We start from the raw sequence: 17405 nt of genomic DNA on the forward strand, positions 1-17405 counted from the left end.
TGTTAACTAAGTCAGCCAGGGTTACTCCCTCTCTGGTGAGACGCTCCAGACTCTACCACTTAGTTGTGTTAACTAAGTCAGTCAGGGTTACTCCCTCTCTGGTTAGACGCTCCAGACTCTACCACTTAGTCGTGTTAACTAAGTCAGCCAGGGTTACTCCCTCTCTGGTGAGACGCTCCAGACTCTACCACTTAGTCGTGTTAACTAAGTCAGTCAGGGTTACTCCCTCTCTGGTTAGACGCTCCAGACTCTACCACTTAGTGAGACGTTCCAGACTCTACCACTTAGTCGTGTTAACTAAGTCAGTCAGGGTTACTCCCTCTCTGGTGAGACGCTCCAGACTCTACCACTTAGTCATGTTAACTAAGTCAGTCAGGGTTACTCCCTCTCTGGTGACACGCTCCAGACTCTACCACTTAGTCATGTTAACTAAGTCAGTCAGGGTTACTCCCTCTCTGGTGAGACGCTCCAGACTCTACCACTTAGTCATGTTAACTAAGTCAGTCAGGGTTACTCCCTCTCTGGTGAGACGCTCCAGACTCTACCACTTAGTCGTGTTAACTAAGTCAGTCAGGGTTACTCCCTCTCTGGTTAGACGCTCCAGACTCTACCACTTAGTGAGACGTTCCAGACTCTACCACTTAGTCGTGTTAACTAAGTCAGTCAGGGTTACTCCCTCTCTGGTGAGACGCTCCAGACTCTACCACTTAGTCATGTTAACTAAGTCAGTCAGGGTTACTCCCTCTCTGGTGACACGCTCCAGACTCTACCACTTAGTCATGTTAACTAAGTCAGTCAGGGTTACTCCCTCTCTGGTGAGACGCTCCAGACTCTAACACTTAGTGAGACGTTCCAGACTCTACCACTTAGTCGTGTTAACTAAGTCAGTCAGGGTTACTCCCTCTCTGGTGAGACGCTCCAGACTCTACCACTTAGTCGTGTTAACTAAGTCAGTCAGGGTTACTCCCTCTCTGGTGAGACGCTCCAGACTCTACCACTTAGTCGTGTTAACTAAGTCAGTCAGGGTTACTCCCTCTCTGGTGAGACGCTCCAGACTCTACCACTTAGTCGTGTTAACTAAGTCAGTCAGGGTTACTCCCTCTCTGGTGAGACGCTCCAGACTCTACCACTTAGTCATGTTAACTAAGTCAGTCAGGGTTACTCCCTCTCTGGTGAGACGCTCCAGACTCTACCACTTAGTCGTGTTAACTAAGTCAGTCAGGGTTACTCCCTCTCTGGTGAAACACTCCAGACTCTACCACTTAGTCGTGTTAACTAAGTCAGTGTGGTCTCTCTCCACAGGACTGTCTCTTTACAGTGTGGACTCTCCACAGGACTGTCTCTTTACAGTGTGGACTCTCCACAGGACTGTCTCTTTACAGTGTGGTCTCTCTCTACAGGACTGTCTCTTTACAGTGTGGACTCTCTCCACAGGACTGTCTCTTTACAGTGTGGACTCTCCACAGGACTGTCTCTTTACAGTGTGGTCTCTCTACAGGACTGTCTCTTTACAGTGTGGTCTCTCTCTACAGGACTGTCTCTTTACAGTGTGGACTCTCTCTACAGGACTGTCTCTTTACAGTGTGGTCCCTCTCCACAGGACTGTCTCTTTACAGTGTGGTCTCTCTCTACAGGACTGTCTCTTTACAGTGTGGACTCTCCACAGGACTGTCTCTTTACAGTGTGGTCTCTCTCTACAGGACTGTCTCTTTACAGTGTGGACTCCTCTACAGGACTGTCTCTTTACAGTGTGGACTCTCCACAGGACTGTCTCTTTACAGTGTGGTCTCTCTCTACAGGACTGTCTCTTTACAGTGTGGTCTCTCTCTACAGGACTGTCTCTTTACAGTGTGGACTCTCTCTACAGGACTGTCTCTTTACAGTCTGGTCCCTCTCTACAGGACTGTCTCTTTACAGTGTGGACTCTCTCTACAGGACTGTCTCTTTACAGTGTGGTCTCTCTCTACAGGACTGTCTCTTTACAGTCTGGTCCCTCTCTACAGGACTGTCTCTTTACAGTGTGGTCTCTCTCTACAGGACTGTCTCTTTACAGTGTGGTCTCTCTCTACAGGACTGTCTCTTTACAGTGTGGTCTCTCTCTACAGGACTGTCTCTTTACAGTGTGGTCTCTCTCTACAGGACTGTCTCTTTACAGTGTGGTCTCTCTCTACAGGACTGTCTCTTTACAGTGTGGTCTCTCTCTACAGGACTGTCTCTTTACAGTCTGGTCCCTCTCTACAGGACTGTCTCTTTACAGTGTGGACTCTCTCTACAGGACTGTCTCTTTACAGTGTGGTCTCTCTCTACAGGACGGTCTCTTTACAGTGTGGTCTCTCTCCACAGGACTGTCTCTTTACAGTGTGGTCTCTCTCTACAGGACTGTCTCTTTACAGTGTGGTCTCTCTCCACAGCCCTCGGGGGTGATCTGACTGAAATTGGGAGTGATCTAACTAAATTCAGGGGTGATCTGACTGAACTCTCTTTCCAGCTAGATCCTCCTCTCTCTTGCTGTTTGTGTTCTCAGCAAACTCAGCTTTCTGATGAAACATTTACATTTACATTTACATTTACATTTAAGTCATTTAGCAGACGCTCTTATCCAGAGCGACTTACAAATTGGTGCATTCACCTTATGACATCCAGTGGAAGAGCCACTTTACAATAGTGCATCTAAATCTTTTAAGGGGGGTGAGAAGGATTACTTTATCCTATCCTAGGTATTCCTTAAAGAGGTGGGGTTTCAGGTGTCTCCGGAAGGTGGTGATTGACTCCGCTGTCCTGGCGTCTGTTTCTAACAGCCTTGTATTGAAAATGTCCCGATGGAGCTGTGTGTTTTTGCGTTTGCTTGCGTGCTCTCCCATGTGACTGTGATGCTCGCCCCTGTGACTGTGATTGTGACTGTGATGCTCGCCCCTGTGACTGTGACTGTGACTGTGATGCTCACCCCTGTGACTGTGACTGTGATGCTCGCCCCTGTGACTGTGACTGTGATGCTCGCCCCTGTGACTGTGATGCTCGCCCCTGTGACTGTGAGTGTGACTGTGATGCTCGCCCCTGTGACTGTGACTGTGATGCTCGCACCTGTGACTGTGACTGTGATGCTCGCCCCTGTGACTGTGATGCTCGCCCCTGTGACTGTGAATGTGATGCTCGCCCCTGTGACTGTGATGCTCGCCCCTGTGACTGTGAATGTGATGCTCGCCCCTGTGACTGTGAATGTGATGCTCGCCCCTGTGACTGTGAATGTGATGCTCGCCCCTGTGACTGTGACTGTGATGCTCGCCCCTGTGACTGTGAATGTGATGCTCGCCCCTGTGACTGTGACTGTGATGCTCGCCCCTGTGACTGTGAATGTGATGCTCGCCCCTGTGACTGTGAATGTGATGCTCGCCCCTGTGACTGTGAATGTGATGCTCACCCCTGTGACTGTGACTGTGATGCTCACCCCTGTGACTGTGAATGTGATGCTCGCCCATGTGACTGTGAGTGTGACTGTGATGCTCGCCCCTGTGACTGTGACTGTGATGCTCGCCCCTGTGACTGTGACTGTGATGCTCACCCCTGTGACTGTGAATGTGATGCTCGCCCCTGTGACTGTGAGTGTGACTGTGATGCTCGCCCCTGTGACTGTGATGCTCGCCCCTGTGACTGTGACTGTGATGCTCGCCCCTGTGACTGTGAGTGTGACTGTGATGCTCGCCCCTGTGACTATGACTGTGATGCTCGCCCCTGTGACTGTGAATGTGATGCTCGCCCCTGTGACTATGAATGTGATGCTCGCCCCTGTGACTGTGAGTGTGACTGTGATACTCGCCCCTGTGACTGTGACTGTGACTGTGATGCTCGCCCCTGTGACTGTGACTGTGACTGTGATGCTCGCCCCTGTGACTGTGATGCTCGCCCCTGTGACTGTGAGTGTGACTGTGATGCTCGCCCCTGTGACTATGACTGTGATGCTCGCCCCTGTGACTGTGACTGTGAGTGTGTAGAGTCCTATGCTACAAGCTGATGTTTCCGTGGCGAGCAGGGCATCAGTGTACAGGCTTTGTTCTCCTCTCTAGACTCCTCTCCTACCATCAGCAACGTCAGTCGTTGTTTCACTAACCCCTCCTACCACACTCTGGGAGCATGTACCTACGCTGGCCACTACGCCAAGCCTGACAAGAAGACCAGAAGGGCCAAGGTGGGTGGCAACCAACCTTCACTTTATTTATGCTAAGAGTACATACAGGCAACTGCCAAAATAAAGAAAAATAATAGTTTTCACTACGAGCAGACAGAACAGCTTCAATGCACCTCGTCATAGATTCTACAGGTGTCTGGAAGTCTATTGGAGGGATGTGACATCATTCTATTGGAGGGATGTGACATCGTTCTATTGGAGGGATGTGACATCGTTCTACTGGAGGGATGTGACATCGTTCTATTGGAGGGATGTGACATCATTCTATTGGAGGGATGTGACATCGTTCTATTGGAGGGATGTGACATCGTTCTATTGGAGGGATGTGACATCGTTCTATTGGAGGGATGTGACATCGTTCTATTGGAGGGATGTGACATCGTTCTATTGGAGGGATGTGACATCGTTCTATTGGAGGGATGTGACATCGTTCTATTGGAGGGATGTGACATCATTCTACTGGAGGGATGTGACATCGTTCTATTGGAGGGATGTGACATCGTTCTATTGGAAGGATGTGACATCATTCTATTGGAGGGATGTGCCACCGTTCTGTTGGAGGGATGTGACATCATTCTATTGGAGGGATGTGACATCGTTCTATTGGAGGGATGTGACATCATTCTATTGGAGGGATGTGACATCGTTCTATTGGAGGGATGTGACATCATTCTATTGGAGGGATGTGACATCGTTCTATTGGAGGGATGTGACATCGTTCTTCCACCAGAAATTCAATCGTTTGGTGTTTTGTTGATGGTGGTTGGAAAACGCTGGTCTCAGGTGCCGCTCCACAATCTCCCAGAAGTGTTCAGTTGGGTTGAGATCTGGAGCCTGAAACGGCCAGGTCACATGGTGTATTTCGTTTTTCATGCTCATCCAACCATTCAGTGACCAGCTGTGACATGTGTATGGGGCATTGTCATTGTATGGGAAAGCATAAAAGCTACCATTACTATGTTAATTGCTTAATTAAATCAGGAACCACACCTGTGTGGAAGCACCTGCTTTCAATGTACTTTGTATCCCTCATCAAGTGTTTCCATTATTCTGGCAGTTACCTGTACATTGGCATTCTCCAAGAAACATGTGTCTTTTATTTGTCAGTCCTTTGTGTGTTGTTCCACGTGAAGCAGCTACTCTTCCTGGGGTCCTCATTAGCTGTTCCACGTGTAGCAGCTACTCTTCCTGGGGTCCTCATTAGCTGTTCCACGTGTAGCAGCTACTCTTCCTGGGGTCCTCATTAGCTGTTCCACGTGTAGCAGCTACTCTTCCTGGGGTCCTCATTAGCTGTTCCACGTGTAGCAGCTACTCTTCCTGGGATCCTCATTAGCTGTTCCACGTGTAGCAGCTACTCTTCCTGGGGTCCTCATTAGCTGTTCCACGTGTAGCAGCTACTCTTCCTGGGGTCCTCATTAGCTGTTCCACGTGTAGCAGCTACTCTTCCTGTGGTCCTCATTAGCTGTTCCACGTGTAGCAGCTACTCTTCCTGGGGTCCTCATTAGCTGTTCCACGTGTAGCAGCTACTCTTCCTGTGGTCCTCATTAGCTGTTCCACGTGTAGCAGCTACTCTTGCTGGGGTCCTCATCATCTGTTCCACGTGTAGCAGCTACTCTTCCTGGGGTCCTCATTAGCTATTCCACGTGTAGCAGCTACTCTTGCTGGGGTCCTCATCAGCTGTTCCACGTGTAGCAGCTACTCTTCCTGGAGTCCTCATTAGCTGTTCCACGTGTAGCAGCTACTCTTGCTGGGGCCCTCAGTCTGTCTGTGTGTAGCAGCTACTCTTGCTGGGGCCCTCAGTCTGTCTGTGTGTAGCAGCTACTCTTGCTGGGGCCCTCAGTCTGTCTGTGTGTAGCAGCTACTCTTGCTGGGCTCCTCAGTCTGTCTGTGTGTAGCAGCTACTCTTGCTGGGCTCCTCAGTCTGTCTGTGTGTAGCAGCTACTCTTGCTGGGGCCCTCAGTCTGTCTGTGTGTAGCAGCTACTCTTGCTGGGGCCCTCAGTCTGTCTGTGTGTAGCAGCTACTCTTGCTGGGGCCCTCAGTCTGTCTGTGTGTAGCAGCTACTCTTGCTGGGGTCCTCAGTCTGTCTGTGTGTAGCAGCTACTCTTGCTGGGGTCCTCAGTCTGTCTGTGTGTAGCAGCTACTCTTGCTGGGGCCCTCAGTCTGTCTGTGTGTAGCAGCTACTCTTGCTGGGGCCCTCAGTCTGTCTGTGTGTAGCAGCTACTCTTGCTGGGGTCCTCAGTCTGTCTGTGTGTAGCAGCTACTCTTGCTGGGGTCCTCAGTCTGTCTGTGTGTAGCAGCTACTCTTGCTGGGGTCCTCAGTCTGTCTGTGTGTAGCAGCTACTCTTGCTGGGGCACTCAGTCTGTCTGTGTGTAGCAGCTACTCTTGCTGGGGCACTCAGTCTGTCTGTGTGTAGCAGCTACTCTTGCTGGGGCCCTCAGTCTGTCTGTGTGTAGCAGCTACTCTTGCTGGGGCCCTCAGTCTGTCTGTGTGTAGCAGCTACTCTTGCTGGGGCCCTCAGTCTGTCTGTGTGTAGCAGCTACTCTTGCTGGGGCCCTCAGTCTGTCTGTGTGTAGCAGCTACTCTTGCTGGGGCCCTCAGTCTGTCTGTGTGTAGCAGCTACTCTTGCTGGGGTCCTCAGTCTGTCTGTGTGTAGCAGCTACTCTTGCTGGGGCCCTCAGTCTGTGTGTGTTTCGTTCCCAGGTGAAGGACAAGAGGTTAAACAGGAATAGTGCTCCAGAGTGGACAGCCTACTATAACCTCGATGAACTGGGTATGTCTGATGACTCCCTTATAAAAGCCATTGTAAATACAAGTTGATTTGGGATTGTTGAACCTCTCTGGGACGGCAGCGTCCCACCTGGCCAACAGCCAGAGAAAATGGAGAACGCCAAATTCAAAATACATTCCTATAAAAATCAACACATGCAAGATATCAAATTAAAGCTACACTTGTTGTGAATCCAGCCAACATGTCAGAGTTCAAAAAGGCTTTTCGGCTAAAGCAAACGACGCCATTATCTGAGGATAGCACCATAGTAAACAAAGAGAGAAAAGCAAACGATGCCATTATCTGAGGATAGCACCATAGTAAACAAAGAGAGAAAAGCAAACGATGCCATTATCTGAGGATAGAACCATAGTAAACAAAGAGAGAAAAGCAAACGATGCCATTATCTGAGGATGGCACCATAGTAAACAAAGAGAGAAAAGCAAACGATGCCATTATCTGAGGATAGCACCATAGTAAACAAAGAGAGAAAAGCAAACGATGCCATTATCTGAGGATAGCACCATAGTAAACAAAGAGAGAAAAGCAAACGATGCCATTATCTGAGGATAGCACCTCCATAAACAAAGAGAGAAAAGCAAACGATGCCATTATCTGAGGATAGAACCATAGTAAACAAAGAGAGAAAAGCAAACGATGCCATTATCTGAGGATAGAACCATAGTAAACAAAGAGAGAAAAGCAAACGATGCCATTATCTGAGGATGGCACCATAGTAAACAAAGAGAGAAAAGCAAACGATGCCATTATCTGAGGATAGCACCATAGTAAACAAAGAGAGAAAAGCAAACGATGCCATTATCTGAGGATAGCACCATAGTAAACAAAGAGAGAAAAGCAAACGATGCCATTATCTGAGGATGGCACCATAGTAAACAAAGAGAGAAAAGCAAACGATGCCATTATCTGAGGATAGCACCATAGTAAACAAAGAGAGAAAAGCAAACGATGCCATTATCTGAGGATGGCACCATAGTAAACAAAGAGAGAAAAGCAAACGATGCCATTATCTGAGGATAGAACCATAGTAAACAAAGAGAGAAAAGCAAACGATGCCATTATCTGAGGATGGCACCATAGTAAACAAAGAGAGAAAAGCAAACGATGCCATTATCTGAGGATGGCACCATAGTAAACAAAGAGAGAAAAGCAAACGATGCCATTATCTGAGGATGGCACCATAGTAAACAAAGAGAGAAAAGCAAACGATGCCATTATCTGAGGATGGCACCATAGTAAACAAAGAGAGAAAAGCAAACGACGCCATTATCTGAGGATAGAACCATAGTAAACAAAGAGAGAAAAGCAAACGATGCCATTATCTGAGGATGGCACCATAGTAAACAAAGAGAGAAAAGCAAACGATGCCATTATCTGAGGATAGCACCATAGTAAACAAAGAGAGAAAAGCAAACGACGCCATTATCTGAGGATAGAACCATAGTAAACAAAGAGAGAAAAGCAAACGATGCCATTATCTGAGGATAGAACCATAGTAAACAAAGAGAGAAAAGCAAACGATGCCATTATCTGAGGATGGCACCATAGTAAACAAAGAGAGAAAAGCAAACGATGCCATTATCTGAGGATAGCACCATAGTAAACAAAGAGAGAAAAGCAAACGACGCCATTATCTGAGGATAGAACCATAGTAAACAAAGAGAGAAAAGCAAACGATGCCATTATCTGAGGATGGCACCATAGTAAACAAAGAGAGAAAAGCAAACGATGCCATTATCTGAGGATAGCACCATAGTAAACAAAGAGAGAAAAGCAAACGACGCCATTATCTGAGGATAGCACCATAGTAAACAAAGAGAGAAAAGCAAACGATGCCATTATCTGAGGATAGAACCATAGTAAACAAAGAGAGAAAAGCAAACGATGCCATTATCTGAGGATGGCACCATAGTAAACAAAGAGAGAAAAGCAAACGATGCCATTATCTGAGGATAGCACCATAGTAAACAAAGAGAGAAAAGCATATTTCAACCCTGCAGGCGTGACACAAAACGCAGATATATAAAAATATAATTCATGCCTTACCTTTGATTAGCTTCTTCTGTTGGCACTCCAATATGTCCCATAAACATCACAAATGGTCCTTTTGTTCGATTAATTCCGTCGATATATATCCAAAATGTCCATTTATTTGGCGCGTTTGATCCAGAAAAACACCGTTTCCAATTTGCGCAACGTGACTACAAAATAACTCAAAAGTTACCTGTAAACTTTGCCAAAACATTTCACACTACTTTTGTAATACAACTTTAGGTATTTTTTAACGTAAATAATCAGTCTCTTAATCTGTCCCTTTAACATCTCTGTAGGTGTGTACCGTGTAGACAGACTCTTAATCTGTCCCTTTAACATCTCTGTAGGTGTGTACCGTGTAGACAGGCTCTTAATCTGTCCCTTTAACATGTCTGTAGGTGTGTACCGTGTAGACAGGCTCTTAATCTGTCCCTTTAACATCTCTGTAGGTGTGTACCGTGTAGACAGGCTCTTAATCTGTCCCTTTAACATCTCTGTAGGTGTGTACCGTGTAGACAGGCTCCTAATCTGTCCCTTTAACATCTCTGTAGGTGTGTACCGTGTAGACAGGCTCTTAATCTGTCCCTTTAACATCTCTGTAGGTGTGTACTGTGTAGACAGGCTCTTAATCTGTCCCTTTAACATCTCTGTAGGTGTGTACCGTGTAGACAGACTCTTAATCTGTCCCTTTAACATCTCTGTAGGTGTGTACCGTGTAGACAGACTCTTAATCTGTCCCTTTAACATCTCTGTAGGTGTGTACCGTGTAGACAGGCTCCTAATCTGTCCCTTTAACATCTCTGTAGGTGTGTACCGTGTAGACAGACTCTTAATCTGTCCCTTTAACATCTCTGTAGGTGTGTACCGTGTAGACAGGCTCCTAATCTGTCCCTTTAACATCTCTGTAGGTGTGTACCGTGTAGACAGACGCTACAGCTCCTACCATGAACAGTACCACAGAGGTAGAGTATGAGACTCCACTATGTCCTTATGAAGAAGACCATCTCATATAACAGAGTGGTTGGTCTGTGTTACCCAAAGACTTTCCTGCACTGTAGTGTGTGACTGCATGTGTGCTGTGTGTTGTGTTTGTGTCAGAGTATGTGAGTGGAGCGAGGAGTGGAGGGTGCCCAATTTGACTGGAGCGCGGAGCGAGGAGTGGAGGGTGCCCAATTTGACTGGAGCACGGAGCGAGGAGTGGAGTGTGCCCGATTTGACTGGAGCGCGGAGCGAGGAGTGGAGGGTGCCCAATTTGACTGGAGCGCGGAGCGAGGAGTGGAGGGTGCCCAATTTGACTGGAGCGCGGATCGAGGAGTGGAGGGTGCCCAATTTGACTGGAGCGCGGAGCGAGGAGTGGAGCGTGGAGCGCGCGAAGCGAGTTTCCCAAAGGCTGGAACGCCGGCCTTCTCGCCCGCTCCAGTTTTGCTCCAGTACCTCTCCAGCAGCGCTCTCTTCATGAGCTCAGGGCGTGCCCGGCCCAGAATGCATTTGTATAGTCTACTTGTGTGCTGCTACAGCCCCTTGCTTTAGCTACTGTCATGGAGTTCACTAAATATTTTCATTAAGAAACTGATAAAACACACAGGTGCAAAATCACTTACAAAGATGAGGAGGAACCAAGAGCAAGAGAATGAGTGTGGTGATGTAGTGTCCACAACTAAAGAAGTGGGGAGTGTGGTGATGTAGTGTCCACAACTAAAGAAGAGAGGGAGTGTGGTGATGTAGTGTCCACAACTAAAGAAGAGAGGGAGTGTGGTGATGTAGTGTGGTGATGTAGTGTCCACAACTAAAGAAGTGAGGGATTGTGGTGATGTAGTGTCCACAACTAAAGAAGTGAGGGAGTGTGGTGATGTAGTGTGGTGATGTAGTGTCCACAACTAAAGAAGTGAGGGAGTGTGGTGATGTAGTGTCCACAACTAAAGAAGTGAGGGATTGTGGTGATGTAGTGTCCACAACTAAAGAAGTGAGGGATTGTGGTGATGTAGTGTCCACAACTAAAGAAGAGAGGGAGTGTGGTGATGTAGTGTCCACTACTAAAGAAGAGAGGGAGTGTGGTGATGTAGTGTCCACAACTAAAGAAGAGAGGGAGTGTGGTGATGTAGTGTGGTGATGTAGTGTCCACAACTAAAGAAGTGAGGGATTGTGGTGATGTAGTGTCCACAACTAAAGAAGTGAGGGATTGTGGTGATGTAGTGTCCACAACTAAAGAAGAGAGGGAGTGTGGTGATGTAGTGTCCACTACTAAAGAAGAGAGGGAGTGTGGTGATGTAGTGTCCACAACTAAAGAAGTGAGGAAGTGTGGTGATGTAGTGTCCACAACTAATGAAGTGAGGGAGTGTGGTGATGTAGTGTCCACAACTAAAGAAGAGAGGGAGTGTGGTGATGTAGTGTCCACAACTAAAGAAGAGAGGGAGTGTGGTGATGTAGTGTCCACAACTAAAGAAGTGAGGGAGTGTGGTGATGTAGTGTCCACAACTAAAGAAGAGAGGGAGTGTGGTGATGTAGTGTCCACAACTAAAGAAGAGAGGGAGTGTGGTGATGTAGTGTGGTGATGTAGTGTCCACAACTAAAGAAGTGAGGGAGTGTGGTGATGTAGTGTCCACAACTAAAGAAGAGAGGCAGTGTGGTGATGTAGTGTCCACTACTAAAGAAGAGAGGGAGTGTAGTGATGTAGTGTCCACAACTAATGAAGTGAGGGATTGTGGTGATGTAGTGTCCACAACTAAAGAAGTGAGGGATTGTGGTGATGTAGTGTCCACAACTAAAGAAGTGAGGGATTGTGGTGATGTAGTGTCCACAACTAAAGAAGTGAGGGATTGTGGTGATGTAGTGTCCACAACTAAAGAAGTGAGGGAGTGTGGTGATGTAGTGTCCACTACTAAAGAAGTGAGGGATTGTGGTGATGTAGTGTCCACAACTAAAGAAGTGAGGGATTGTGGTGATGTAGTGTCCACAACTAAAGAAGAGAGGGAGTGTGGTGATGTAGTGTCCACAACTAAAGAAGAGAGGGAGTGTGGTGATGTAGTGTCCACAACTAAAGAAGAGAGGGAGTGTGGTGATGTAGTGTCCACAACTAAAGAAGAGAGGGAGTGTGGTGATGTAGTGTCCACAACTAAAGAAGTGGGGAGTGTGGTGATGTAGTGTCCACAACTAAAGAAGTGGGGAGTGTGGTGATGTAGTGTCCACAACTAAAGAAGAGAGGGAGTGTGGTGATGTAGTGTCCACAACTAAAGAAGAGAGGGAGTGTGGTGATGTAGTGTGGTGATGTAGTGTCCACAACTAAAGAAGTGAGGGATTGTGGTGATGTAGTGTCCACAACTAAAGAAGTGAGGGAGTGTGGTGATGTAGTGTGGTGATGTAGTGTCCACAACTAAAGAAGTGAGGGAGTGTGGTGATGTAGTGTCCACAACTAAAGAAGTGAGGGATTGTGGTGATGTAGTGTCCACAACTAAAGAAGTGAGGGATTGTGGTGATGTAGTGTCCACAACTAAAGAAGAGGAGTGTGGTGATGTAGTGTCCACTACTAAAGAAGAGAGGGAGTGTGGTGATGTAGTGTCCACAACTAAAGAAGAGAGGGAGTGTGGTGATGTAGTGTGGTGATGTAGTGTCCACAACTAAAGAAGTGAGGGATTGTGGTGATGTAGTGTCCACAACTAAAGAAGTGAGGGATTGTGGTGATGTAGTGTCCACAACTAAAGAAGAGAGGGAGTGTGGTGATGTAGTGTCCACTACTAAAGAAGAGAGGGAGTGTGGTGATGTAGTGTCCACAACTAAAGAAGTGAGGAAGTGTGGTGATGTAGTGTCCACAACTAATGAAGTGAGGGAGTGTGGTGATGTAGTGTCCACAACTAAAGAAGAGAGGGAGTGTGGTGATGTAGTGTCCACAACTAAAGAAGAGAGGGAGTGTGGTGATGTAGTGTCCACAACTAAAGAAGTGAGGGAGTGTGGTGATGTAGTGTCCACAACTAAAGAAGAGAGGGAGTGTGGTGATGTAGTGTCCACAACTAAAGAAGAGAGGGAGTGTGGTGATGTAGTGTGGTGATGTAGTGTCCACAACTAAAGAAGTGAGGGACTGTGGTGATGTAGTGTCCACAACTAAAGAAGAGAGGCAGTGTGGTGATGTAGTGTCCACTACTAAAGAAGAGAGGGAGTGTAGTGATGTAGTGTCCACAACTAATGAAGTGAGGGATTGTGGTGATGTAGTGTCCACAACTAAAGAAGTGAGGGATTGTGGTGATGTAGTGTCCACAACTAAAGAAGTGAGGGATTGTGGTGATGTAGTGTCCACAACTAAAGAAGTGAGGGATTGTGGTGATGTAGTGTCCACAACTAAAGAAGTGAGGGAGTGTGGTGATGTAGTGTCCACTACTAAAGAAGTGAGGGATTGTGGTGATGTAGTGTCCACAACTAAAGAAGTGAGGGATTGTGGTGATGTAGTGTCCACAACTAAAGAAGAGAGGGAGTGTGGTGATGTAGTGTCCACAACTAAAGAAGAGAGGGAGTGTGGTGATGTAGTGTCCACAACTAAAGAAGAGAGGGAGTGTGGTGATGTAGTGTCCACAACTAAAGAAGAGAGGGAGTGTGGTGATGTAGTGTCCACAACTAAAGAAGAGAGGGAGTGTGGTGATGTAGTGTCCACAACTAAAGAAGAGAGGGAGTGTGGTGATGTAGTGTCCACAACTAAAGAAGAGAGGGAGTGTGGTGATGTAGTGTCCACAACTAAAGAAGTGAGGGAGTGTGGTGATGTAGTGTCCACAACTAAAGAAGAGAGGGATTGTGGTGATGTAGTGTCCACAACTAAAGAAGTGAGGGATTGTGGTGATGTAGTGTCCACTACTAAAGAGAGGGAGTGTGGTGATGTAGTGTCCACAACTAAAGAATGACGGTGGAATCTGAAAAGACACCTATCCTGAAAGCATGATGGTGTACTGTGTGCACATGATAACAGAAAGGAACGAGGTGGGTAGATAACTACAGTACCAGTCATAAGTTTGGACACACCTACTCATTTAATAACCAACAAATTGTTATACAAATCAAAATATATTTTATATTTGATATTCTTCAAAGTAGCCATCCTTTGCCTTGATGACAGTTTTGCACACTCTTGCAACACCACTAAGCAAGGGGCACCATGAAGACCAAGGATCTCTCCAAACAGGTCAGAGACGAAGTTGTGGAGAAATACAGATCAGGGTTGGGTTATAAAAAAATATCAGAAACTTTGAACATCCCACGGAGCACCATTAAATGCATTATAAAAAAATGGAAAGAATATGGCACCACAACAAACCTGCCAAGAGAGGGCCGCCCACCAAAACTCACGGACCAGACAAGGAGGGCATTAATCAGAGAGGCAACAAAGAGACCAATGATTACCCTGAAGGAGCTGCAAAGCTCCACAGAGGAGATTGAAGTATCTGTCCATGGGACCACTTAAGCCATACACCCACAGAGCTGGGCTTTACAGAAGGGTGGCCAGAAAAAAGCCATTGCTTAAAGAAAAAATAAGCAAACACGTTTGGTGTTCACCAAAAAGGCATGTGAGAGACTCCCAAAACATATGGAAAAGAAGGTACTCTGGTCAGATGAGACTAGAATTGAGCTTTTTGGCCATCGAGGAAAAAGCTATGTTTGGCGCAAAACCCAACACTCTCATCACTCCCGAGAACACTATCCCCCACAGTGAAGCATGGTGGTGGCAGCATCATGCTGTGTGGATGTTTTTTCATTGGCAGGGAAACTGGTCAGAATTGAAGGACTGGTGCTAAATACAGGGAAATTCTTGAGGGAAACCTGTTTCAGTCTTCCAGAGATTTGAGACTGGGACGGAGGTTCACCTTCCAGCAGGACAATGACCCTAAGCATATTGCTAAAGCAACACTCGAGTGGTTTAAGGGGAAACATTTAGCGCCGGAGCGTTGCACCGCAATGAGCGGGATTTCAGACCACTCAACACCGCTCTGTAAGCAATGAGCGGGATTTCAGACCACTCAACACCGCTCTGTAGGCAATGAGCGGGATTTCAGACCACTCAACACCGCTCTGTAGGCAATGAGCGGGATTTCAGACCACTCAACACCGCTCTGTAGGCAATGAGCGGGATTTCAGACCACTCAACACCGCTCTGTAAGCAATGAGCGGGATTTCAGACCACTCAACACCGCTCACATACTCTGGTTTGTGTATGAACTGATGTGTGTGAACTGATGTGTATGAACTGATGTGTATGAACTGATGTGTATGAACTGATGTGTGTGTTTTGACCTCTGTGTCTCTCTCTCCACAGGGCACGCCTGTGATCTCCTCCTCTGTGTGTGGTCCTTCCTCCTGATGGTCTCACACACTCCTCTCTGGTCCTCTCCTCCAGTCTCTACCTAACACAGTCCTCTCTGGTCCTCTCCTCCAGTCTCTAACTAACACAGTCCTCTCTGGTCCTCTCCTCCAGTCTCTAACTAACACACTCCTCTCTGGTCCTCTCCTCCTCTCCTCCAGTCTCTACCTAACACAGTCCTCTCTGGTCCTCTCCTCCAGTCTCTACCTAACACAGTCCTCTCTGGTCCTCTCCTCCTCTCCTCCAGTCTCTACCTAACACAGTCCTCTCTGGTCCTCTCCTCCTCTCCTCCAGTCTCTAACTAACACAGTCCTCTCTGGTCCTCTCCTCCTCTCCTCCAGTCTCTAACTAACACAGTCCTCTCTGGTCCTCTCCTCCTCTCCTCCAGTCTCTAACTAACACAGTCCTCTCTGGTCCTCTCCTCCTCTCCTCCAGTCTCTAACTAACACAGTCCTCTCTGGTCCTCTCCTCCTCTCCTCCAGTCTCTAACTAACACAACACCCCATAAACAAACTCACTACTTTTGGATGTAAATGCTTTATACTGTGATATGCTACTAATACTGTGAATGTTGTGTCCTGTGTAATTTACCCTGTACTCTGTTTTTAATTGTTTATCTACAGGTTGTCAGTGGATAAGAGTTTTCACTTGTCTTACCTCCTGGGGTAGAATTATAATCTCATGTTGTATTCGTCTCCCAATGTTGATATGACGAATGCATTGAAAGGCCCGACAATGTCATCGCTGATATCAGAATCCTTCGCGAACAGATACCTTCACCTTGGTAAAAAAAAAAGTGTTCCTGTCTTCCTGCTTCTCAGTGTGTTATTTGTCTCTGTCAGACTACATGAAGGGTTCCCTGTCCAGCACCTGTTCTCTGAACAGTGAGAACCCCTACGCCACCATCAATGACCCGCTGGCCGTGGCCTGCAAACACACAGAGAGCAGCTATGTAGAGATGAAGAGTCCTGTCCACCACGACATGTCCTACTGCCCCTCTGCTATAGTCACCACCACCGCCACACACACCGTCAGCAAGAACGTCTATGACGTGGGTGAGTTATAGATATATAGTTATGTAGATGTCCTACTGGGTGAGTTATAGATATATAGTTATGTAGATGTCCTACTGGGTGAGTTATAGATATATAGATGTCCTACTGCCCCTCTGCTATAGTCACCACCACCGCCACACACACCTCCAGCCAGAATGTCTATGATGTGGGTGAGTTATAGATATATAGTTATGTAGATGTCCTACTGGGTGAGTTATAGATATATAGTTATGTAGATGTCCTACTGGGTGAGTTATAGATATATAGTTATGTAGATGTCCTACTGGGTGAGTTATAGATATATAGTTATGTAGATGTCCTACTGGGTGAGTTATAGATATATAGTTATGTAGATGTCCTACTGGGTGAGTTATAGATATATAGTTATGTAGATGTCCTACTGGGTGAGTTATAGATATATAGTTATGTAGATGTCCTACTGGGTGAGTTATAGATATATAGTTATGTAGATGTCCTACTGGGTGAGTTATAGATATATAGTTATGTAGATGTCCTACTGGGTGAGTTACGGGGGATGTATGGTCATCGACATCCCCTTAGGTCTGGAGAAGATGAGCTCATGAGGAAGATGTAACTGACTGGTTATCAGTCTGTTGTCTATGTCTGTTGTTTCAGTCTGTTGTCTCTGTCTGTTGTCTCTGTCTGTTGTTTCAGTCTGTTGTCTCTGTCTGTTGTCTCTGTCTGTTGTTTCAGTCTGTTGTCTCTGTCTGTTGTTTCAGTCTGTTGTTTCAGTCTGTTGTTTCAGTCTGTTGTCTATGTCTGTTGTCTCTGTCTGTTTCAGTCTGTTGTTTCAGTCTGTTGTCTATGTCTGTTGTCTCTGTCTGTTGTTTCAGTCTGTTGTTTCAGTCTGTTGTCTATGTCTGTTGTTTCAGTCTGTTGTCTATGTCTGTTGTCTCTGTCTGTTGTTTCAGTCTGTTGTTTCAGTCTGTTGTCTATGTCTGTTGTCTCTGTCTGTTGTTTCAGTCTGTTGTCTCTGTCTGTTGTCTAT

The 17405-nt window shown here is 46.7% G+C and overlaps 1 protein-coding gene across 1 annotated transcript in view; it reads left to right on the top strand.

Moving 5' to 3' along the window:
• The window catches only part of LOC135567161 (multiple epidermal growth factor-like domains protein 11), a gene marked incomplete at both ends in the record, with an annotated part of 19404 nt that extends 3008 nt beyond the window's left edge, over positions 1-16396 (top strand). Inside the window, one exon of the mRNA XM_065014599.1 lies at positions 16184-16396. Coding sequence (XP_064870671.1) covers positions 16184-16396 — 213 coding nt within the window. The remainder of the gene's footprint in view (positions 1-16183) is intronic.
• Between the last annotated feature and the right edge of the window lie 1009 nt (positions 16397-17405).

Source organism: Oncorhynchus nerka, unplaced genomic scaffold (assembly GCF_034236695.1).
Source record: "Oncorhynchus nerka isolate Pitt River unplaced genomic scaffold, Oner_Uvic_2.0 unplaced_scaffold_2490, whole genome shotgun sequence".
Lineage (NCBI taxonomy): Eukaryota > Metazoa > Chordata > Actinopteri > Salmoniformes > Salmonidae > Oncorhynchus > Oncorhynchus nerka.